Source organism: Rhipicephalus microplus, chromosome X (genome assembly GCF_043290135.1).
Source record: "Rhipicephalus microplus isolate Deutch F79 chromosome X, USDA_Rmic, whole genome shotgun sequence".
Taxonomy (NCBI): Eukaryota; Metazoa; Arthropoda; class Arachnida; order Ixodida; family Ixodidae; genus Rhipicephalus; species Rhipicephalus microplus.
In genome coordinates, this window is record NC_134710.1 from 471,744,886 (window position 1) to 471,770,408 (window position 25,523).

Consider the following 25,523-nt stretch of genomic DNA (forward strand, 5'->3'; position numbering starts at 1 on the left):
CTGAAGCCCAAGGTGGTGCACTGGGTCAAGCATCTTCAGTGCAGATCTTGACGCTGACTCGTAAACCACCGAGCCATAATCGATACGCGATAGCGCTACACTGTTGAGAAGGTTCAATAGACAGTCACGGTCTGTGCCCCATGACTGATGCGAGAGAATCTTGAGCAGGTTTAAGGCTTTCAAGCATTTAAGTCGTAGCTGTTTGATATGTGTAACAAAGCTGAGGTTTTCATCAACCCCAACACCTTGAAACTTGTGATCTTTTTTAGTAGCTATGGTTTGCCCATTAATTGAGACGTTCAGGGACGGCCTTATGCCACGTAGTTTTGAAAAGAGTACGCAAACAGTTTTGTCACAGTTAAACTTAAAACCATTTTTGCTGCCCAACTTGAGAGCTTATTTACTGCCAACTGAATCTGACGTTCACAGATGGCTAGGTTGCACGATTTGAAGCTGATCTGATTGCCATCCACATATACAGAGTAGGAGATTGTTTTAGGTAGGCTAGTGCTTATGGAGTTCATTTTTACGATGAACAGTGTGCAGCTAAGAACAACGCCCTGGGGGACGGCATTTTCTGGCGTAAACCACTTTGATAATGCATTACCAACATGAACAACAAATGTACGGTCAGAAAGGTAGCTTTCAATAGTATTCAGCATTCTTCCTGACACTCCAAAAGATCGCAGTCACGGAGAATGCCATAACGCCATGTCGTGTCGTAAGCCTTTTCCAAGTAAAAAAAAATACAGATAAGCAGTGCTGTTTATGAATGAAGGCATCCCTGGCATAGGATTCAAATGATTCAAAGTTGGTCAGTTGTCGACCGGCCAGACCTGAATCCAGCTTGATGACGATCAAGGAGGCCATTGTATTCGACGTAATACATAAGGCGGCGATTCACCATTTTTTCGAACACCTTGCCCAAACAGCTGGTCAGCGCAATAGGCCTGTAACTAGAAGCAAGTGTGGCTTCTTTTCCTTGTTTAAGGATGGATATGATAACTGCCCTTTTCCAGATTATGGGTAGACGCCCAGAGGACCATACATTGTTGAAAAGAATGAGGATGACGTCAAGAGTTTCTTCGTGTAGGTGTTTCAGCATGCCGTAAGTAATCCTGTCCGAGCCAGCTGCTGAGCAACCGCACTTTGCCAATGCTGCCTTTAGTTTACCTATAATATAGGGGGTATTGTGCCCTCCTGCCGATGGCCTTTCATCACGAATATTTTTACGTTCTTCGGCAAGTTTGTATCGCCTAAAGGAGTCTGTATAATGTGTTGAGTTGAAAGTATACTCAAAGTGTTGGCCTAAGGCATCTGCCTGGTGTTCCAGTGTATCACCAGCAGTACTAACAAGGGGCACCAGATGAGTGCGGTGTCCCTGGAGTTCTCTTACTCTGTTATACACTTTATGTGTGTCAGTGTAAGAGTTCACCGATAAGAGGAAGAATTGCCAGCTCTGTCGTTTAGACTCTCGTCACACACGTTTACCGTTTGCTTTTGCACGCTTAAAATTCACCAAGTTTTCGACTGTAGGATACCTGCGGAATTTCGACCATGCTTTGTTTTGATTGTCACGAGCATTTTTGCACTCAGAGTTCCACCAAGGTCGTCTTTTGTTCCGTGTATTGTTAGATGTATGTGGGATGGATTGCTCTGCGGCCTGTATAATGTGCAGTGTGACCAACGCTTCACAATCATCAATACCTAGGTTTTCGATGGATAAGCATGATAGTTTTGAGAGTTTTCGAAATTTCGCCCAGTTTTCATCCTGTTCTGTGAACCTGGTTACATTCGAAGTCATCGTACTTACATTTCCTGTGTGTTTCAGACAGACAGGAAACTGATCACTTCCGTAGAGGTTATGAATTACAGCCCACTTACTGCATGCCAAGAGTGAAGGAGATCCGATAGCAAGATCTATTGCTGTGCATGAGCTGCGCGCTACGTTAAAGTATGTTGGCTCTTTTTAATAAATATACAGGAGCCAGAAGACAACAGAAAGTTTTCAATTAAGGAGCCTCGAGAATCTGTTCTTCTACATCCCCATAGAGGGTGGTGCGCGTTAAAATCTCCAACCAACAGGAATGGATTTGGAAGCTGGTCGATGAGCGTTTCAAATTCTTTAGTAGACAGTTGGTAGTCCGGAGGGATGTATAATTCATTTCATTTATTTATACTGTTAGCCCAGAAGTGGGCCGTTACAGGGTGGAAGTACAAACAATTATTTGCGAAAAAGAAATACCGTACAGGTCTCGAGATAATTTCACGGTATTATTGTGAGCAGCAACTCGAAGTTATACATAACAAGAAATGGAACACACATGCAATGCAATACATACGCGCAGAACAGCACATGACGCATTTGAGGCGGCACTTTTGCACCGCGCTGAAGATTAGAAAGGCAACTACTACAGTCTCATGCAACCAACAAAAAGTACACACGCACACCACTGTTATTCAGAAAATAAACGTTTTAGACTCTGTTCAAATGATGTAAGCGAGGAACAACCAATTATAGACTCTGGCAGCATATTCCAATCTTCAATAGCACGTGGAAAGTAACTAAACTTAAAGCAATCGTTACGTGGGACTAGGGGTGGTATGTACATATTATGGCGATGTCTGGAGTGTTCTTGTGTGTTGACCTGGAAGCAATCTGAATAGCTTAGTTTAAAATGATTATGAATTAACTGGAAGAGGAATTTCAGACGCTCAATCCTCGTCCTAAGTTCAAGACTATCCAGTCCAGCTTTTTTACAAAGTTCAGTAGGTGAATGATGTCGGCGATATTTATTAAAAATAAATCTCGCACCAAGTCGCTGTATTTTTGCTATTTTATTGCAGTTTGTCTTTGTGTAAGGGTCCCAGACAATTTTAGAATATTCGATAATAGGTCTGACAAGGGTTTTGTAAGCAAGACACTTTATATCAGATGGGGCGGTATAAAGGTTACGTCTAAGGCTATACAGTGCCTTGGTAGCCCTGGAGCATACATTATCAATATGAGTGTTCCACTGGAGGTCGGGCGTGAACCATAACCCAAGATATTTATAGTTTTGTACACGCTTAAGGAAAGCATTGCCAATCTGGTAGTTGTAATCTAGAGGTGCTTTCTTTCTAGTTATAGTCATAAAGACTGTTTTTTCTGTGTTCAAACTCATTTGCCATTCTTCGCACCAATCCTTTATTCTTTGAAGATTGTTGTTTAGATTAACTTGGTCATGTTCAGTCTCGATTCTGCTATAAACAACACAGTCGTCGGCAAACAACCTTATCGGGACCGTAACCCGGTTTGGTAGGTCATTTATATATAACAAAAATAAAAGGGGACCCAGCACACTTCCCTGGGGAACTCCGGAAATAACTGCAACTGCTCTAGACTGTTTATTTTTTATTTGAACAAACTGCTGACGGCAGCTGAGATAGGATGAAAACCATTTTGTCAAGTTGTTATTTTGAAATGTTTTGTCAATTTTAAACAGGAGCTTTGAGTGCGACACTTTATCAAATGCCTTTGCGAAATCCAAATATACCACATCAGTTTGACCACGCAAATTGATAGTTTTTGAAAGATCATGAACAAATTTGATTCCCTCAATTCTTGTAACCAACCCTTCTAAGTTTTGGAAAACTGTTAAACCTAGGGAAAAGAAAAACATTTCGCTTACGAACTCAGACGGGCAGCCAGTTCGCTGTGAAGAGTGTTGCATTGCATTAAATGATTTTTTTGTTACTTCTTTTTCAAGTTGTTCTGCTTCTGCGTTGCCACAAATGCCTAGTCGTGATTTTTTACCCATGTATCCTGTTACCGTTGATGCCCTTGGAGTGCAAAATTTAATTCACAAGCTTAAGTTATCCTCTTCTTGTGGCGTAGATGAAATCAACTCAAAGTTTCTAAAAAACACTGCATTGTATTCATCAATTTACTTGTCCCTAATCTTTTCGCAATCTATTCAGACCTCCACTTTGCCGCTTGACTGGAAAGTGGGGAAGGTGGTCCCTCTGCACAAGTCTGGTAACACACAGTCTCCTCTCAATTACAGACCAATTTCCCTAACCAGTGTTCCTTGTAAAATGTTAGAACATATAATTTACTCCAACCTTGTCTCATTCCTAGAATGAAACTCTTTTTTTACTCCCTACCAGCACGGATTCCGAAAAAGTTACTCATGTGAAACCCAACTTCTTTATTTTACTAATGACATAGCATCGGCTTTAGATCGCGCCTCACTTGTGCATTGCATTTTTCTTGACTTTCAAAAAGCTTTCGATAAAGTACCTCACCAATTACTCCTCCTGAAAATTAGTGCCTTAAACATTGACCCGAACATTCTTAAATGGATTGAATGCTTTCTGACTAATCGCACTCAGTTTGTAACAACTAATGACTATAACTCACCTTTTTCTAAAGTAACATCCGGAGTACCCCAAGGTTCCGTATTAAGCCCTTTACTTTTCCTTATATATATTTATGATCTCCCTGAAAGCATTAACTCCACTATAAGGCTATTTGCAGACGATTGTGCAATTTACCACGAAATAAACAATGAATCAGATAACCAATTTCTACAGTCAGACCTTGACACTGTCTCAACCTGGTGCAATAAATGGCTTATGACTCTCAACTCTAACAAATCTAAATGCATGTCAATAACCCGGCGATCTATTTCTCCCCCCTGTACCTACAGAATTAACGCAGTTCCCCTCCAGCATGTCTCTTCATATAAGTACCTCGGCGTTTACATTACCAACAATCTATCTTGGCACACGCATGTTACCTACATCTGTAATAACGCTAACCGAACGCTAGGATACTTACGGCGCAACTTTTCTCGCGCTCCGCTGTCCCTCGAAATTCTACTATACCGATCACTAATTCGCCCAAAGCTTGAGTACGCGTCCGCTATATGGGATCCCGTGCAGCAAAATTTAATCAACGCGTTAGAATCTGTTCAGAACCGCTCAGCTCGGTTCATTTGTTCTAATTATTCCCGTACTGCTAGCATATCAGAAATGAAATCTAACCTTGACCTGCCCAATTTAACTGTCCGGAGGAAACTGGTGCGACTGCATTTTTTTCATAAGATATTTTTTCACAATCCATCAATGAAGCGAGACCTCATTTCACAACCGTCATACCACTCATCGCGCATTGATCACCAGCATAAGGTTGCCATTCCGTTTTGCCGCACCAAATTCTTTTCAGCAGCCTTCTTACCGAAAACAGCCGCCGATTGGAACCACCTTCCCTCTTCCGTTGTAACAATAACAGACCCTTTGTTATTCAAGACTGCAATTTCTCAGCAATGTTTGTAACTATACGCAGTTTCCATTATCTATCTTTGTCTTGTATGTGCTTGAATTCTTACTTATACATTTTTAGTTGATTTATGTTGCCTTCGTGATTTGCGCATCTGACACTTGTTTCTTTTCTTTGTCTTTTTTTTGTGTGTTATAAAATGTTGTACCCACCCCCTCTGTAATGCCCTACGGGCCCTGAGGGTATTCTAGTAAATAAATAAATAAATAAATAAATAAATAAATAAATAAATAAATAAATAAACTGTGTAGTTGTAGATAAGCCTCGGCGGAAGCCATGCTGCTTCGAAAATAATAGATTGTGCGTATCAAGATAGGACATCAGGTGTTTGTTAATAATGTGCTCGAGTATCTTTGAACATGTACTGATAAGCGAAATAGGACGGTAGTTGCGCTCGTCCCGTGAGGAGCCAGTTTTGTGAACAGGGGTAATTTTAGCCCGCTTCCACGCTAGTGGAAAAGAGCCACTGCGCAGGGACGACTGAAATATTTTTGTAAGGAAGCGAGCCGCCCATTCAGCGTATCTGTACAGAAATTCGTTTGGTATACCATCAGGGCCGGGGATTTTTCTTGTATTTATATTAAGTAAAATATTTAGGACACCCTCTTCGCTAATTACCACATCATCGATCGGCCACTGCAATGATGACGTAGAAAATTCGGGCAAGATGCCATTATCATGAGTAAACACAGATGCAAAAAAAGAATTGAAATCATCAACACGTTGTTGAGTAATTTCAGGTGGCCTCGGGGAGCTTGCTAGGGTAGTTATAAAGCGCCAAAACCTTGAGGGGGCTTCCTTAAAGTATTTTGTCAATGTCACATTGAAAAACCGATCCCTGGATTGTTTGATCAGACGTTTCAGTTCTTGTTTCATTGAAGAAGTGCAAGCTGTTCCTTCAGGGGTACAATTTTTTGCACAAGATTTTTGTTTCCGTTTTAGTTTTCTTTTTGTGTGAATGATTTCTCTGGTAATCCAGGAATTGGATTTACAAATGCGTTTTCTAATCCTGGGTACATAGCTGTCTATGCACTTCCCTACAACAATTGAAAAGAAATGCCATAGCCTATCAGTGCTGCAGTCAGTGTTGTAAAGGACCTGAAATTCATCAAAGGACCTTTCAAGATAGTCCAAAATAGACACATCATCAGCCGCCATAAAATTCAATACAGTGCTAAGTGTGGGTTTACCCAAGGTGTCTGGGGACAAAGCTAGGTGCGTTACTACCATTCTGTGGTCGGACAGGCCTTCTACAACTTCACAACGGCTGAGTAACGGCAACAGCTTTGGGGACACAAAAACCAAGTCAAGGATAGATCACCTTGTAGTCCCTATCCGAGTAAATTCAGTGACACTTTGCGTTAGCCCGTAGCGGAATGCCAACTCCAGTAGTTGCTCAGCACTTGCTACCTGTTCCGATCCAGGAGGCTGGGATAGCCAATTAATATCCGGAAGATTGAAGTCCCCTAATAATAATACGTTATCTTGGAGGCTAAAATTAGAATCCATAATATTTCTTAGCTTTGCGATTATATCCAGGGAGGAATTCGGCGCTCTATAAATCCCTCTAATATACACAGTTCGCTCGCTGAACCCACACCTAATCCACAACATTTCTATATCACAATTATCATCCAACACTGAAAACCTAATGTTGTCTTTAATAAGAAACGCAACACCACCACCTCTTCTTTGCCGGTCTTTTCTAACAATTATGTAACCTGTAGGTGTTACTTCGAAATCTGCTACATCCGTATGTAACCAAGTCTCTGTTACGACCATTATATCCGGTTCATGCTCCAGGATTGCGGCTTCAACTGCATCAGCTTTATTCAGCAAACTTCTGGCGTTTACATTAATAACCTTAACAGATGCTGTTGGTCTCGATTTGCGTCAGTCAGAGCTGGTGAAACCTGGGCTAGCATACCTGAATCGCTCTTTGGTAGCCTCATTCCAGCCATAGAGAACGTTGTTTACTTTCAGTTTATCGATGATTAGTTTAACCTTTGCTCCCTTTGCTCTTTCATCCGCTGATGAAATCCATAGTTGTTTTCTGATTTCAACTACTCGTTTAGAGTAATCTTCGCTGATACTGAATTGTGTCCCCTTGAGGTTGCGGCAGTTTTTCAGTATTTTGGTTTTGTCCCTGAAGTCTCCTACTTTCAAGATGACCGGACGGCTTCTTTCAGGTATTTTCTTTCCTAGACGGTGAATTCTCTCAATGGAGCTACACTTTGAGCCAAGTAATTTGTCAAAGATATCGTCATTCACCTTACTTAAGAGTACTGCCTCATCCTCAGATTTTTCTTCTTCCACTCCGCGTACAATAAGGTTGTTGCGTCTAGAACGATTATTTAAGTCATCGATCTGCCTGGCAAGAGCCGTCAATTCACTGTCATGGCGACCAACACTTGATTCTATCATAGTAAGCCGGTTCTGTGTTTCACCCAACCCTTCAAGTTGTTTTTCAATAGTCTGGAGCCTAACATGCATGTCGAAAATGCTGGCATCCGTAGATGACTGCTTGGCCTGAATTTCATTAACTTTAGCTAGTAGTTTACTCTGGTTACTTAATATTTCCTCCAGCATTTTTTCAACCTCGGGCCCAGGATTTTCCTCCACGTCACCGGACAACTTCAGTAACAGGCTTACAACTGAAACACAGTCGTTTAAGCAACCAAGAACAGTGTGTGGACTCGGCAGCACAATCAGGCAGGTACAGTTACTACGAAAACCATACTTTCGATCACCAACCTGCACAAGTAGAGGCACGTAAGGCGACATCGTCACGGCAGTGCTGCCGTGTCCACTGAAGGTCAAGACCATGGCCCTTGCTTTTATATGCTCCGGGCAGCTTGCTATCGGGGAGGCGGAGGACGTCAACGTGCTCCACGGGGGTGCGCAGTCGACGAAGTCCACGTGGCACAGCATCGTTGACGCCACTGGCAGTGATCTAGTTGCGCAGTGGTTGAGTTCCTTCGAGGGCTGGTGCGCATTCTTCATCGGGGTCCATTGGTAGTGTTGTCCAGCGATAACATGGGCCGCTGCTGCGTCCGCGAAGAACCACGCCAAAACCTGCACAAGTAGAGGCACGTAAGGCGACATCGTCACGGCGGTGCTGCCGTGTCCACTCACCATAATGAACATACGGTTGTTATTCGTCCAAAAATTAGGGCTCGTATTGCCACTGCTTCTAAGTCAGTAACCAGAGTGAGGCTTTGAGACGGAACTGCTTTCTGCACCACGATAGCGACACCACCAGATGAATGGGCAGTGCCCTGTCTGTCCTTTCGGTATACCACATATCTTTTTAAAAGGGATTGATTGATTGATTTGTGGGGTTTAACGTCCCAAAACCACCATATGATTATGAGAGACGCCGTAGTGGAGAGCTCCGGAAATTTAGACCACCTGGGGTTCATTAACGTGCACCCAAATCTGAGCACACGGGCCTACAACATTTCCGCCTCCATCGAAAATGCAGCCGCCGCAGCCGGGATTCGAACCCGCGACCTGCGGGTCAGCAGCCGAGTACCTTATCCACTAGACCACCACGGCGGGGCCTTTTTTTTTAAAAAAAGGGTAGTGTGTGTTGGTTTTAGGTGTGTTTCCTGTAAGCAAAGTTTGCTTGGTTGGTGTTGTGCAAGTATTTCATAGATGTCGTCTAAGTTCTTAAGTAAGCCTCAGCAATTCCAGTGGATGATACTTTCGGCAGCCATTTTCATGGATGAGGAAAAGGAGCGCGACTTATTCACACTTCGCTGCCTTTATCAGGTGGCTTCACTGGAGGGTGTCTCTTCCCTCTGAGGCGATCTATGGAGCCCCGCCTCACTTGGGCGGATTCCGTCAGCATCCTAAACGCTCAGAATCCTGGTGTCACTTCCATTGCCTCCGGTGGACCCTCGGAAGCTAATGGAGGTTTGTCAGAAGAGACAGGTGTCTCAGTTGTCTGTGTTGTCTCTGGGATCTGATGAAGTTCGACCTCCGGGACGTGAAAAGCTGGTGCAGCCGGTGGCTGCTTGGTGGGGGGCAGAGATGTGCACGCATCAGCAAAGCTGTATTGCGTGCCCACCGTCACTAGACGCCGCCCGGCTCCCCGACGAGCTGCGTCAGCGTACGATCTTCCGGGAAAAAAGAGATACCTTCTTCCGGGCTTCCGGGAATGTGATATTTTCTGTAACCTTGATGTGAATTACAGCCTTTTCTTTCTTGAATGCTTGACATGTGCGCGAGTACGCGGCATGCGGCCCGTGACAATTAGGACATTCTGTTTGGTTTGAAGTGCAGTTCTCGGACAGATAGACGGACGGATAGATAGACGGACATATAGACGGATGGATAGACGGATGGATAGACGGACATCTAGACGGACGGATAGACGGACGGATAGACGGACTGATAGATAGATGGACGGATAGACGGACGGATAGACGGACGCATAGACGAACGGATAGACAAACGGATAGACGGACGGATAGACCGTCCGTCTATCCGTCCGTACGCCAAACATGGTCACCACATTTCGCACATCGTAGTTTTCCGCGGCAGGGGTTTGATCCATGTCCGTATTTCTGGCACCTGAAGCACCTTCTGGGGTTAGGTATATAGGGAAGGACTTTACAATGAAGGAACGCCACTTTCACAGATTCGGGCGGAATGGAGCGATTAAAGGTTAATACTATATGTGGGGTTACTACTTCTTCACGTTTCCGTCTGGTTGTGATTAGACGTATGGTGATAACGCCCTGCTCTCGGAAGCCCTCAAGGAGGTTATTTTTCGTTTCTCGCATGAGATCGCGTCCTGAAATCACACCTTGTATCGTTTTAAGACTGCGGTGGGGGGTGACAGACACGTTCATGTGTGCAAACTGCTTTTGTTTCAGGAAAGTGTTTGAGTGGACTTTTTGGGTCACTTCAACAAGAACATCACCAGATGACAGCTTATTTGCATCATATTTTTTACCTATTAGGTTTTCAAGAGTTCTGGCTATCAGGAAGACTGACAATGCTGCAACAAACTCGTTGTCTGTAAGAGAGTGTATGACCAAAAAGTGTGGAAAGTGGTCACAATCAGTTCGGGTGCGTTTGGAGCTTTCATTGGTGCAGTTCCTTTTCAGGGACCGATTATTCAGAGAGGGGGAGAGTTTCGCCATGCAAAGCATTTGAAGTTCGGCGGCAATGGTGACCACCCACCACCGAGCCCAATAAGGGGACGCTACAAGGTAGAACACTTTAAGGCGCCAGCCACACATCGCCGCTGTAACCAAATATAGTTACCCAAGGTTGGGCACCTACACAGGGTTTACCCTCACCGCCAGGAAAAATTGCAAGTAGACGGAAGACAGAAGGTGCCAGGACAGATCAAAAGTGAGAGGTAAAGACGGAGGCGAGGGGAGAGAGAGATAGGAAAAGGCGACTGCCGATTTCCCTTGGGTGGGTCAGCCCAAAAGTGACATCTACGTGAAGCCGGGGCCAAAGGGTTGCGTTGCCTCTGCTGGGGGGCCTTAAAGGTCCAATCACCCGGCGTTGGCTCAACCCCCAGGATTCCCTTTTCCCTAGACACGGCTCAGCCACGCACGGCTAGGTGTAGGAGGAGGTCGAGACCCCCCCCCCCCCCCGTTAGCCGGGGTTCGTGGTGTCGCTACACACCAAACGCCTACTTGCGCAGATGCCCCTGCGGGGAAACACTATCAGAACTCGGCGTCGAAGCCCCATTCAGAGAAGAGAAAAACGACGTATCTCACATGAATGGAGGCAGGACTTCATCATCAAACTACTACCACGCAACAACATGCATCCTCAGTTCCACAAACATCGACGTCGGGCACGGGCAAAAGTTCACGACAACTACTCAGATACTGAGGGCGCCTTCTTTGTCGATACAGCTGGATCAGTGAACAGCAAATATACAGCAAGCGCATTTCATTGTAGAAAGCAGGTTGATTGCATATCAGCCCAATACACAGACACAACTAGTATGGAAGAAGCAGGATTCGCCCTCGCCCTACGAAACCCAAGGTCCACCTTCGTTCTAACAGATTCAAAAGCAGCCTACCGAAATTTTTGTAAAGGCTACATTGGCCCCATTGCGCATCGACTTCTTACACACTCTCGTCCTCACGGTCAGAGGGCGAATGGAAACAGCTGAAATGGATACCCGGCCACTGCGGAGTTGGAGGCAATGAGCTCGCCCATGCCTCGGCCCGAGAATTACTTTTCCAGACCTCTGGCACCGGCATGCCGCACCCACCCTCGGCTATGCGTATGGACCCGCTCTTAACATGGACAGATATTCTAGAACATCAGACTCGAAAGACGGAAACTTCCGCCTCCGGGGCAAAAGCTCAGTAAAGAATCTCAGGTAGCGTGGCGTCGCCTGCAGACCTTGTCTTACCGCAATCCATACATACTGCCCAAGATAGATCCCGTCACATATGCACCACAGTGCAGGTTCTGCGTCACTAAAACAGCCACCCTGTACCACATGGTATGGGAATGCCCACACAATCCACCTCTACAACCCAGAGCACAGTAAAACACTGTAGGGTGGGAGGCAGCTCTGTCCAGCTCGAATCCGAAGACCGAAGAGGCCCTCGTGAAACAAGCGAGGACAGCGGCACGTGCCAATGGGATCCCGGACTACGGATCCCACTCACCGACGTTTCTTCCTCGGCCACAAATAAATGTTTTATTCTCTCTATTCGCGCAGCGCTCATTCTGAAATTCACGCGCAAAAGTATCTTCTTGAAAGCGATGGGGGCCAAAAGGTTTAACTGCATCTGAAGTGCGTGACAAGACCTCTGAATGTACGCCAAACTTATTGCACGTGGAGACAGCGACTACACAGCATGACAACTATGAATGAACAGGCACGCATGCAAAAGGCAGCACTTCGACTTCAGCAGTGACGGGCCTCCTCCACTTGAAGAGAAGGTTGTTTCTCAACACGACACTGATAGTATACGGGCCTACGCGCTACTGTCAGTTCCTTATGGCGCCAAGAAAATAATTTTTTGTGTCACATTCACATGCCATTTTTTTTAGCTGCCTCATCTGTGCTGTTATCACTGGCCGTTGGACTGGCAGAGCTAGGCCATGGCCTTCAAGGGACGCTCATTGGCATACCGTCCAAACGCGGTTCGCGTCCTGCTGTAACGCAAGAGGTGTATGTGTACACAGGCACATGCACGCACAAACGCAATCATATTTTCGCTTTCTAAATAGCTAGCGTGCTTTTGCCCTAAGGCTGATATCCTCATAGCAAACACCTCAAATTTTCTCTCACGTACAATGCTACTTCTTGTTCTGAACCAAAGATGCCGACAACAGCAGAGTTTCAGGGAAAGACGCTTTTACTGCTATCGCGTCAAAACGCAATCGCTCTCCAATCCAACACTTGCTGCTGTCGGAGCATTTATATGACGAGAACACTGATAGCAAATAAGCTGCATATAAAACTAAAAGACCAATTTCATTGCAGCAGAGTCACAGTTAATTATTTATTGGCGTCCAAGTACATGTGTATGTTGAGCCTGATAAACAAGCGCGGCTCCGCAGCAATAACCTTCTACACGTGAATCAGAGTCACTCCCCAGTGAGCGCCTTGTCCCACTAGAGTTACCGTATATGCTACCTTTAGGTAGCATATACAGTAACTCTACGACCCACCCTCCGTGAGCGTCATCTGTAGCATCAAGCGGAAACAGTCCAGGCAGTGAACAGAATCTGGATGTGCCACTAAGCACAGTGTCTTCACCCAACTTATTCTTACACCATCATACAGACAGAGAAAATACATTGCATAGTTTAATGTTAAATTGTGTAAGTTACAAAAGACACTAAAATTAGGTATGCAACAGAAGAGTGAAATGCCAGTAGGTCACATAAATAGTAAAGTGAAGACAATGCAGTACTCATCATAAGTAGTCATGTCATCTCAATCATATATTGAAAGCACAGCAGCTTCTGAAGGCACCCCTTTCATTTTTGGCTGCCACAGATGCATGCAACCACTGAAGAGGCAGTTTAGGAGGCATTTATTTATTTTATTTATTTAATACATACTGCAGACCATGGTTAGGTCCAAGCAGGGGGGCACAAGAAGATAAAATGCAAAAATACAAACAATACAAGCAAACAAGGCACTTATACAGGGGGTAATTCATTCCACTCTTGTATCGTACGCGGAAAAAAAGAGTACTTGAAGGTGTCAGTAGCAGCAAAATATGGGGCGAAAGCATTCGGGTTGTGGTGCCTAGTAGGTCTTGTTTGTAACGGTGACAAGAACGGAAATGGGTCAATGGACAGTGCACCTTTACTTAGTGAAGAAAGGAAATCAAGACGGAAGCACTTTCTCCTGGATTCAAAGCTGGGGATTTTGTTAGCAAGCATTATTTGTGAGGGAGAATCAGTACGTGAGTATTTAGAGTAAATAAACCTTACAGCTTTTCTCTGAATTCTTTCTATTTTACGGATGTTGTGATTAGTGTAGGGGTCCCAGACTATACAGGCATATTCGAGCTTAGGTCTAATAAAAGTAAAGTAGCTGAGGAGCTTGACGTTAGAAGGGGAATTTCTGAGTTTGTGTTTTAAGAAGCATAGCTTACGAAAGGCAGATGAGCAAATATTTTCAATGTGTAAATTCCACGAGAGATTGCTGGTTAGTGTGACACCGAGGTATTTATGACTGGTGACTTGTTTCAATGGCGATGTTCCTAGTGTGTATTGATAGTCGTACGGAACTTTCTTTCGTGTTATGCGAAGATACAGTGTTTTGTCGGCGTTCAGCACCATTCCCCAGTTCTTGCACCATTCAAGTATATTAGTAAGATTGGTATTAAGTTCACACTGATCAGCACAGCACGAAACATCCCGAAACAAGACTGCATCATCCGCGAACAACCGAATTTGCACACCAGTTGTAATTTCATTAACAATATCATTTATATACAGTATGAAAAGCAATGGACCCAGCACACTTCCCTGAGTAACTCCCGAAGTGACATCAAGATAGCCGGACCCTATTCCATCTATTATGACCAGTTGTTTGCGGTTTGTCAAGTAATTTGCAACCCATGTGACCAGAATTTCGGGGAGGCCAATATTTCGCATCTTAAGAATTAATTTGTCATGTGGTACCTTATCGAATGCTTTACTGAAGTCTAGAAATATTGCATCTATTTGACCGGTGTTGTCTAAGGTGTGTGCAAACGAATGAAATACTGTAACTAACGGTGTGACGGTGGAGTACCCTTTCCTGAACCCGTGCTGGAAACCTGTTAGAATATTATGGTCGTTTAAGTATTCAAGAATGCGAGTGGCGACAATGTGTTCCATTAGTTTGCAACAAGAAGATGTTAGTGACATTGGACGGTAATTTTGAAAACATAGGCGGTCGCCCTTTTTAAAGATAGGTACAACCAGAGCTATCTCCCAGTCTTCGGAGAGCTCGCCATACATTAAAGAAGTACGAAATAAAACAACAAGAAATTTAGCCAGTGACTCAGCATAGCGACGAAGAAATATGTTTGGAATGCTGTCGGGACCACATGATTTTTTTGTATTAAGGTTCAAAAGCATAGATAACACACCAGAGTAAGAAATAAAGCCAACATCACTAGGACGATACACTGCGGTATGCGCCAACATACACGCGCAAGAATCAGAGAATACACCTTGAAAGTACTGGTTAAAATGCTGAGCAATTGCCTGCGGGTCTGAAATAACAGAACCACCCACTACAATTTCCTTCACCGGCTTCTTTTTTTCAGAAATATAATTTCAAAATTTACTGGGGTCATTTTTAATAAAATTAGACAACAATGTTTTAAAATAATAGTCTCTGGAGCCACGAACCTCACGTGCCAAAGTATTCTTTATCTCTTCTTCAACGGGCGATTGTACATGTCTTTTTTTAAGCGTTTAATTCTTCGCTTAAGGTGAATTATCTTCCGGGTTACCCAAGGCGTGTGTTTATAGACTCGTTTGCGCTTGTTTGGCACAAAATTTTGTACGCAGTGTTGGCACATTTCTTTAAATTTATTCCAAAGGGCGCATACGTCGTCTTCATCAAAATCATCAAGGGAAGATTCCAAATGCTCAATTATACATTCATTGTTAGCTTGTGAATAATCCTGGAAAGAGCGTGATGAACATTTATCAGTACTGACAGACCGACCCAATGGCAGAGAGGTACAAACAAGATGATGATCTGACAAGCCCTTTTCTACTGTTACTGTACTCTCTCTAAAGTCGCGGTGAACGAATACAAGATCTAGTACAGAACTGGATGTAGCGTTGACACGAGTGGGTTCTTTAACTAATTGGGTCAAGTCGTGAGTAAGCATTATATAAAACAAAATATGTATTTGTTTGTTGGATTCATAGTCTGTCTGGAACCGCTCCCAGTTGACTCCTGGGAAGTTGAAGTCACCAATCAGTATTATTTTGCTATTTTGGAACTGGAGCATGTGATCCCGTAATTTGGCAACATAATCAATTCCGGCATCCGGTGGTCTATAAAGAGCATAAAGAATGAAACTGAAGCCCCAACAAGACAATCTAAGACATGCGCACTCAAGCCCAAAAGGATTATCAACAAAGACGGCTTCTATTGATCTCTTGATCAAAACGGCAACCCCCCCCCCCCCCCCCTAGATTCCCTATCTTTCCGGTATATATTGTAACCAGGGGGGGAAAGCGTGGTCGTCACTTACATCACTGCGCAACCAGGTTTCAGTGACTACCGCAATGTGAAGGTCATGTTGAAGTAACAGAATTTCGAACTGTTCTGTTTTGTTATTGACACTTCGTGCATTTAAATTGATGATTCGCAGCTGTCGTTCCTTGCAAATGTTTATGTTATTTTGTGCGCCGTGTTTGTTAAAGGGTATGGAATGGTTCGTTTGGTGTTTACTCTCGCCTAGTGTGATGACCCTATTGCCAATGCACGAAGCCGTGTCATTGGGCGGCTCCTGTTCATGGCGTCGTTTTTTTGTAGCGGTACTCGTTCATTTTTATCGCTGTCCCAGACATAGGCTTTGTCGTTTATGTACAATTTGGTAAATGCTAATGCAACTTTCTCCTTTTTATCGCGATTCGGTTTGGCACTTTCCCACAGTTTCTTACGTACATTTCGTACTTTTTTTGAAAAATCCTCCCCAATTGAAAAATTAGTATTTTTCAGTTTATGACCGTTCTTTAGTATACTGCTCTTATCTCTTATGTCAAGCAGTTTGAAGATTACAGGTCGTGTCTTGTTTGGATCCGGCCTTCCTAAACGATGAATCCGTTCAATTGCAAACGGATTCAGTTCCAGAGTGCCCTCAATGATTTCACTGTTCACTACGTGCTCTAGCCTTTCGTTGGTCTCTCTTTCAACCTCAGGTATGCCGTAAACAATCAAATTTGATCTCCTGCTGTAGTTTTCTAATTCATCAATTCTATTCTCTAGAACCAGGATTTGAGCACTCATAGAGGCCACTTGTTCCTGGTACGCCTCGACCTTTTGTTCCAGTCGCGTGAGGGTATCCATTTTGCTTTCTATGTTGACCAATCGGGTCTCTCTTATTTCCTTAATATCGCTAGCAATTGCTTCTAGCTGCTTACAGATTTGCGTCAATTCCGGGCCAGGGTTTGTTTCAATATCTCCACCGAGTAGTAACAACAATTTTTTTTAGTACAGACGTGGTGGTACACATCATGACACACAATTGTGGGCACGGCAGCACAAGCAAAAAAGGGTCGCTAGTACGGATACACTTCTCGTTTGGTAATCTCACCTGCGTAAAGAAGATCAGCGGATTGTAAGACCACCGCATACTGCCAGTGCCGCCGTGCCCACTGAGCTTGAGGAACGGAGGTAGCTTATATGTAGTCCAGATGCACGATGGCGCCGCCTGCAGGCTGACATCCTCCGCTGTAAGCAACGACGTAGACGATCCGTGAGATAGTCCATCCAACGACGTTGGTAGCGGCAGGCAAGACACGTGCTGTTTTGAATGGTGGTCATGCGCAGATAGGCCTCCGACAAACGATCCCGGGTGACTGGCATTCGCACGCCCGAACAAGCCGAGAAGCTGCGTAAAGAAGATCAGCGGATTGTAAGACCACCGCATACTGCCAGTGCCGCCGTGCACTGGCAGTATGTGTACATACTTATTTCGATAAGTATGTACACATACAAATCTGGTAATTCAAAGCTTCAAATGTTTCGTAGGTTTGTTGAATGCCGGATCTGAGTGATGCGTTTTTTTTTGTTCGGGGTTTCAATTTGTTGCCAGTCCACAACCTGTGAGCCAATTGTAAGTTTTATTCTCCTCAAATCGTTTCGTGTGCATTTGATCAGATGTGGAGTGTCAAACATGAAATATACGTTTCTGTTGTTGACTTCAAAAAAGGGCTCATGTAAAGAATGGACAAGCATTTTTGACAAAATTGCATTGTTGGAGAACTGATTACATATCACTGCTTTTACTTAGATACCTTTGTTTTAAGCTGTTAAGTTAGGTCTCACAAAAGCCGCCGCATCACAAGGGCTAGAGTTTCATTGTGAGCGACCACAAGAACGACTGGCTGCATCTAACTTCTCGATATACCAGACACAGCCACAACAAGGGCTGTGTTTGCCACACGAGGGGCTGTGTTTGTCACACGAGAAGTTCTGCTATGTCTGTCATCAGAAAAGCCAATTACAATATCCTCTGACTGGTCATACATTACATTTAGTTTCAAAGCTATTTCATCAAATAGCGGACAACATGCTTTGTCTTGAATTAGCCAACTCTTAGTTATAGATTGAATTGTGTCCGTGGCACTGTGTATGATGCCAAATATTATGGGGATGTCTGCCAGCCAGCTCGTTAACGTTCTCACGCACGACATTCCTCAGGAAGCGATATGCTTTTCGTGAATGGCAGAATAGGTTTAGTCCAAATTGTTTTATTTCCTTTCACCAATGCTTTTTTGATTTCCGAAAAGGGCAGAGCCAAATTTGAGCTTTCACTGATTCCAAAAGGTACATGTGGCTCAGTCCTGTTCAGTGCTTCAAGTCGTGTTATATTTTAAAGACGATAGTCTTTCTTGGGGACCTTCCACGCAAAAACTTTGGTCTGTCTGTCTGTCTGTCTGTATGTATGTATGTATGTATGTATGTATGTATGTATGTATGTATGTATGTATGTATGTATGTATGTATGTATGTATGTATGTATGTATGTATGTATGTATGTATGTATGTATGTATGTATGTATGTATGTATGTATGTATGTATGTATGTATGTATGTATGTATGTATGTATGTATGTATGTATGTATGTTTGTTTGTCTGTTTGTCCATTGTTACCGCGAAGCGGGTACTCTAAAGAGCACCAGCCGCAACATCGAACGGCCGACCCCATCCGCAGCACCCACCAATGTTGTTGAAGGATCAGCGTTCATACGTGTGCGATTGTCAATTAAAAAGAAATTATTGCGCATATCTGAGGCACCATACAAACACATATATATTCTGCATGTTCGTCTTTTACTAGAAAAGGCATACATGAGTAATTCTAAGGACCATAGCGCTTATCACGCTGCGCTGACCATGCAACGCTTGCACGAAAAAGCGAGTGTTTCCAACGCTTTGCTAAGACCGTACAGTTTCCTAATATACACTAGAGGGAACTCTGGCGCTATTGTCTATGGGTGCTGCAACGCAAGGCGCTTCAGCGAGCATGGGAATGATGGGTAGTACACACATTTGTCTAAACTTCGTACTTCTGGCTTGTTTTTGGCTCCGTGTGTGTTCGTGTGTCTTGAAGCTGTTTTCTCACGAAACAAAAATCAGCAAATGTTCTGCGGTTGCACTTCACTACCCTATTCTTCCAGACTTACCTTTCCAAATTGGGTGACGAAGTTCAAAAGGGTTGAACCTTTCTTTCAAAACAAAACAGAAACACATCAATAAACGAAGCCGCAAGTACAATTCGCTGCCCGCAAGCACGAAAACAAGGCAAATGTGTGTACTACCCATCATTCCCATGGTCGCTGAGTGATCGCAGTGACAGAGTCCCCTCTAGTTAATTTTAGGAAACTATGGCTAAGACGACACGGTTGTGGCACCTACCCGTCGCCTTGCGTTCTACACTTTATCGCCTCTGAGACGGGCACGCACGCCTGTCTCAGGGCCATGTGCTTTGTTTTCCAAAAAGAACTGCCAGATGGCGCTCATGTCTCACGTGTGTCGTGACTTGATGCGCTCGTTCGCCTCTGCTGCACGCTCGAGGCACTCTAACGCAGCGCCTCCGGAATACCATTCACCGATTTTTTTGCGCAGAACATCAAATAAGTGTTTTGTTCACTCTCTCTTCACGTAAGACTATCGTCTTTGACAACATTTGCAGATTACATGCAGATCTTAATGTTTCCGTCTAATTCTTTCCAATGCCCTGTGGTACTTGTTACTTCGATCAACAAGGTTATCCATTTAATTTTGCTTCTAGGACGTACACAGAAGCATGTTTTCTACGGGCTGGTTTGGGTGTGCTTTGAAGACCTGCGGGTATCGTTGCAGTGGGTGGAGTTTTCGAAAGCCCAGAGAGGCCACTGGAACCAGCTGGACCTAGAAAACAATGTTAATCGCGTTATTGTTGTAATTCATTGCATCTTGCCGTGTAAAATTAAAATAAATCACATAATTTAGTACCTCTAGGTCAACAATCGAATTCGCTATGCTTTTAACAAGCCCCGCCGCGGTGATGTAGGGGCTATGGTACTCAGCTGCTAACCCACAGGTCGTGGGATCGAACCCCGGCTGCGGCGGCTGCATTTCCGATGGAGGCAGAAATGTTGTAGGCCCGTGTACTCAGATTTGGGTGCACGTTAAAGAACCCCAGGTGGTCTATATTTCCGGAGCCCTCCACTACCGCGTCTCTCATAATCATATGGTGGTTTTGGGACGTTAAACACCACATATCAATCAATGCTTTTAACAAGACTTATTATGCACAAGACAGGCACAGGTTTAAAGGAAGGTGGAAGCCAGAAGCGGTTGAAAAATTTATGAACAGGCGGTGTCGCTGAAGCCAATGTTTCTACAATTACACATTTTTTCAAGGCTGCTTGTTGAAACGTTACCTTCAGTAACACCCCTTGTTCATAAATTTTTACCTCTATTCTTTATATTGCAATAACTTTTTGATATTTCTGAAAAAAAATATTGTGTTTCGCTATTCTTACTACGCTATCTTACCTGTGCTGATTTGACCTTTTGAAATCAAGGGGCCCTCACTCAAGCTCATTAGGTACAGTACACTCAGCGAAAAAGTTTCCTTTCAGTGCATCACTTTTATTTATGGCCGAGTCAAAGGTACATGGAGACCTATTGTGCGGCTGACATATTGCCTCATGGGAATTTTTCATTCAAATGCCAAACTATTCTATCAATAGGCGTAAAAGTACATAGTTCTTCGTACGGTTATACCTTACATGTTATGCCTGTCTAAGTATATTGGTGAATTACAGTTGTCAAATGTGCAATAGTTTTCTGAAACAACATGTAATGCAGTGAATAGACGTGAAACATTGCGTGTCTTTGATGTGGTTGGTTGTGTGCAAAATTGAGTGGCTATTGGTGTGGCTGTTGAGGAAGCTGCAGCAGCTTTTGTGCAGGGTGATGTGTCTTCTGGGTGGGAGTTATCGACTGAAAATTAAAAAAAAATTATTGAATTAGACATACAAACGCAAAAGGTATACGTCACAACATTGTGTGCATCCGAAATCAAATTTTCACACCAGCTTTATACCTTGTTGTTGTGAATAGTTGCTACTCTAGCGAAACAACTATGGAACACAGCTATTGCATATATGCATAAGTCTTTCATTTCCTATTCACCCATTTTACACGTTCCCTTGTGCAGGGTAGTGAACTAGTCCCTACTAGCTTAGGCTGACTCGTCTGCCTTCCCATAATATTCTCTCACTTTCTATCTCTGCTTGTGTTCACCAGTACATGACAACGTGTCGTCATACTGTTTAGCGCTCGAGCATCATAGTGAAGCCACAAGCAAAACATTGATATGAACTTATGAAGTAAATCAATCCAACTGGGTTGTCATGCATGAAGCAGGAGCCTGTAGCCATATAATAGAGCAAATGGTATGCTGCCAAGCGAGCACAAGTCGCGATTCTGCCAAGCTAAAAGGCTGCTATCAGCCCATTAGGGAAAATTCAGTTGTGGGTACATTTTCCCAGTAAAGAAGAAAATCTGGCATCACTATGACAAAGAACAAACTACGCTCGCAAATTCACAGATTGTCAAGCGGCTTGATTTAATGAGAGTAGGGTGAAAGACCATGTGAAGTTGCACTTGTAAGGAATTTGTATCCCATGCAGTAGTACAGAAGTATAAATCATAGGTCGGCAAAAATAGCAGAGCTCACTCAGACTCATATATCGCGCTAAGGACTCATTCGGACTCGTACTCGCCGAAATATTCCAGAGCTGAATTCACTTGAACTCATGCTCACTAAATTTACTTGAACGAGACTCACTCGGACTCACCAAGATTTTGCTCACCTGGATTCAATGAGACTCAATCTTGATCCCAGTTTCAGTGAGTCGACTCATGAGAGAGTTCGCCGACCTATGGGTATGATGCATCATTTGGAGTAAATCTGGCGTCATCAAACGTTAATATGGACTCCTTGAATTGCACAAACTTTACTCCGTTTAGGTGGAATGCACAGGTTCTTATCTTGTCCTCATTTTTCCTGCGTGGCACTATACAAGGGAAGCTGGGACAAATTTATTTCAATATTTCGGAAATCGGTTGCGGAGACTATAGGCGAGCACCTTTACATTGTATGCATTTTAAGTGCTTACCTTGTTCAGACAGGGGGTATTTTGGGATCATGTCTGTAAAAAAAAACTTTCTGTAGCCCAGTTCACATGTGCATCTCATAGAACAATTTTAGTCCCAAAGAACAATGATGAAGCGAATATTTTATTCTTACACTGAAATTTTCCTCTTAATCGTATGTACTTAACAAGCAATGCCTTCTGAATAGAATCAATATCGCTTTTTGTGTGCCTTACCATGCTGGTTAAGCTCCAGAAAAATATCTGTAATATAAAACATAATAGGTTAGGTACAATTACAAACTCAAATGAACTGGAGACATTTAAGTTCATGTTCGGGAAGAGCAACAATAATGCTTCATCAGTAACAACTTCTACTCACCTGAGTGCATCAAGAGCCTCAGCCCAGGCTATTGCCCTTTCACAGAGGGGACTGCTCCACAGGTGAGCCTTTTGCAAGCATCGCGGGTGAAGCGGTCCTTTTTGAAATGCTTCGAGCAGAGCATGTACGTGGCACGTACTTGGCTTCTCGGCTTTTGTTGTAGATCCAGCCACTTTGCGTAACAAAGCCGCACTTCAAATCTGAAATGTTGGGAATGTTGCACAAGATGAACCTCTCATATATATGCATATAAATGTGCGTGTATGTGTGTGTGTGCTTGTATGAGCCATGGGCGTAGCCAGAGGAGGGTTGGCGGGTTGAAACCTCCTGAAAACTTTCAATTTTGCTTGCGTATATATACATGCGCACATACAACTGCATGCACAAACATACATAAAGTATGAATGAACCTGCCATTTCCCCCCGAAAAAATTTCTGGCTACGCTCCTGGGGTTTGTGAGAGGGAGAGAGACACTGTGTATGACACATAAAAAGGTGAAATAACATGAAGGAGTTTAATTCTTTCGCCAGGGAGGTGTACACGAAGGCTTTGAATACAGGCAAACACTGTGGCGGGGGTTGGGGGGGGGGGTCTAGTGTTTCAAAGATAGGAAAAATGCAAAGTGGTCCCCGTAACTGACGTAATAAGCAGGAATCAAAAGTGATAGAGAAGCAAAGCTTGATACGAAAGAAAAAGACTGGAAGACCATTGGGGGAGTTCGATGACGGCGCGCCAATCGGCGAAAGCTACACAAACACCGGGAGGGCACGCACGACACAACTAGGAGCGCACATGGGAATAGACCCCCCCCCCCCCCCTTCGGTAGTCGCGTTTTGTCTGTTTCTGTTAATTCGCGAAGCCGTGGCCTCACCCTTTGAAGATTCAACCATTCCTCGTACATCTTTTTTTTGCGTCTTATAAATCCGCAGACTGCCGCAAACTTGCTGCAGTGTTCAGTTAGGAGATTTGGAGAGAATGGCGACATACCTAGAGATACACTAAGGCTCTTGCTAATAATATAACTACGCCCAGGTTACCTACGCTTCTCACGCATGGCCTTATGTTGACTTTTATCGCGGGGCTCACCATAAAGAGTGCAGTAGCGAATGTAATGACCAACCTTTTCGCGAGCAATCAAATGCTTATTTAATTATAATTTTATTTATCATCAACTATGCTACATATATAAAAAAAACTTTAAATATTGATGATGGTGATAACCATACAACTTACCTTTAGCCGATTTAAGTAATGGCTAAGTAGCTGAATGGCGCGCTGTTGTTAGCCCATTCAGTCAGCGCCATTTATACGAAACAGCGTGGGTGAACGTACCTGTTGTCTGTAGGGACTCTGAAGAAATGATTCGTGCCTTTCTTTCCGGAAGGGCTGCACCATTTCGCGCAGCTGTATGCATGGTCATTTCATGCCGTCAGGAACAGATGCAGCTTGCTGCGACTGCTCCCGCTGAATTCAGCTTCCGCATATAAATCGCCTGCTATATAGTGTCGTCTACTCCCGCGCTTAGGACCTTCTCTTTCACGAATAAATATCTGAGCACTTCAGCTGACTTGTAAAATGTTTGTAATTAACAAAAATATTGTATATTTTGATGCCTCCAATTTATTTTTTTACAAAAAATTGCCCCAAAGACTTCGTTCGGTCTTGTTTACCTACGTCGGCGGTGCGCAATCGTCGTTTCGATGGGGGCGACACTTGAAGGCCTGGACAGAAAGCTCGCAAAAGGTGACACGGCCGCCTGGATCAGGCGCGTGCGGTGGCGTGCTTGATCCAGGCTGCCGTGCAGGTGCAGTCGAGCCCGGCCGTGCATTGTTGCATGCCACTGGCTTGGTATAACTCAACCCTGTCTCTTCGCGATATGTGTTTGAAACAAATGTTCGGCAATTTAGAGTACAGTGTACTCTACTATGGGGGCGCAATGGGCCGTCCGAGTTTCAACATACCTTACGACCAGTGTGGTCAACCTCGTAATTCTATTAGGGTATGCGATACAACAGCAGCGAAGGATAATGACGCTGGTTGAAAGTCTACAAACTACGTCTCTGACAGTTGCACTGGTTTTGTGCACATTTGTAGACGTTGTTTCGCAATAACTAAGAGTCTCTCAAATAAACATTTGTCGTACATCAGCCACATCTGACATGGGTGTATGATCTTTATTTGAAAGGAGTGATCATAACATTTGTTTGTAATTTCTATATAAATTTATGACGGTCTTTTTGGATGTTGCAATTTAAATGTCACTCTACTAAATGAGAACGTGGATGAAGGTGGAATTCTCAGCATTGAGGAAAGAAGCAGTTAGAAGGGAGTTCTGGGGGGAGGCGCTGCGGTCACCGAGGTGAATGGACGCTCTTCACGTCGGCTCCGTTCTCATAGAATGATTTCGCAGCGAATACAGCCAGGCACCGCTCGGATTTATATACCATCTGATTCTTCTCGTCACCGAGAATCAGAAGAGACCACATTCTAAGGTGGGTGATCATTTTTCGGGATTTTACGACCGAAAACCAGCCCCCACCAAGCAGCGTCTACTATTCCTACGACCGGCGCTCCGCGTCGACTGGGGCGGCCTCACGATAGCCAGGTCTCGGCGTTCACGCCATACAGGCCGTAATCATCAATAATGGAGGTATCGCAGCAGAATGAAGACGGCACCCAACGGGAAGACAAAGACGTCACCCTACAGGAAGGCGACACAGGCAACGGGTGGACAGAAGTTCGAAACAGAAAACGTGCGAAGAAAGGTAGCCAGGAACGCCGTGGTAGCCCTAGCCCTACCCGAACACCTAGAACGTGCGGTGCAAATATGATATCTCGGATAACCAGAGCCAGCAAAATGCCAAGACTGCCGACAGGCGACTTCAAGATAGTTATAAGGCCAAGAGGAGGACTGCAGCTATCCAAGCTCAGCTTAACGGAGCTAGACAAAGCTGTGTATGAAGCGGCCGAGATCCCT

General features: G+C 44.1%; 1 protein-coding gene across 3 annotated transcripts in view; it reads right to left on the minus strand.

Annotated features, from left to right (window-relative positions):
• LOC119160815 (endoplasmic reticulum transmembrane helix translocase) overlaps positions 1-25,523 on the minus strand; it is a 520,848-nt gene that overhangs the window by 359,111 nt on the left and 136,214 nt on the right. For all 3 annotated transcript variants that reach the window (XM_075881403.1, XM_075881402.1, XM_075881404.1), the window contains exons 2-3: positions 17,104-17,400; positions 8,078-8,398 (exon numbers count right to left, since the gene is read on the minus strand). In XM_075881403.1, coding sequence (XP_075737518.1) covers positions 8,078-8,398; positions 17,104-17,400 — 618 coding nt within the window. The remainder of the gene's footprint in view (positions 1-8,077; positions 8,399-17,103; positions 17,401-25,523) is intronic.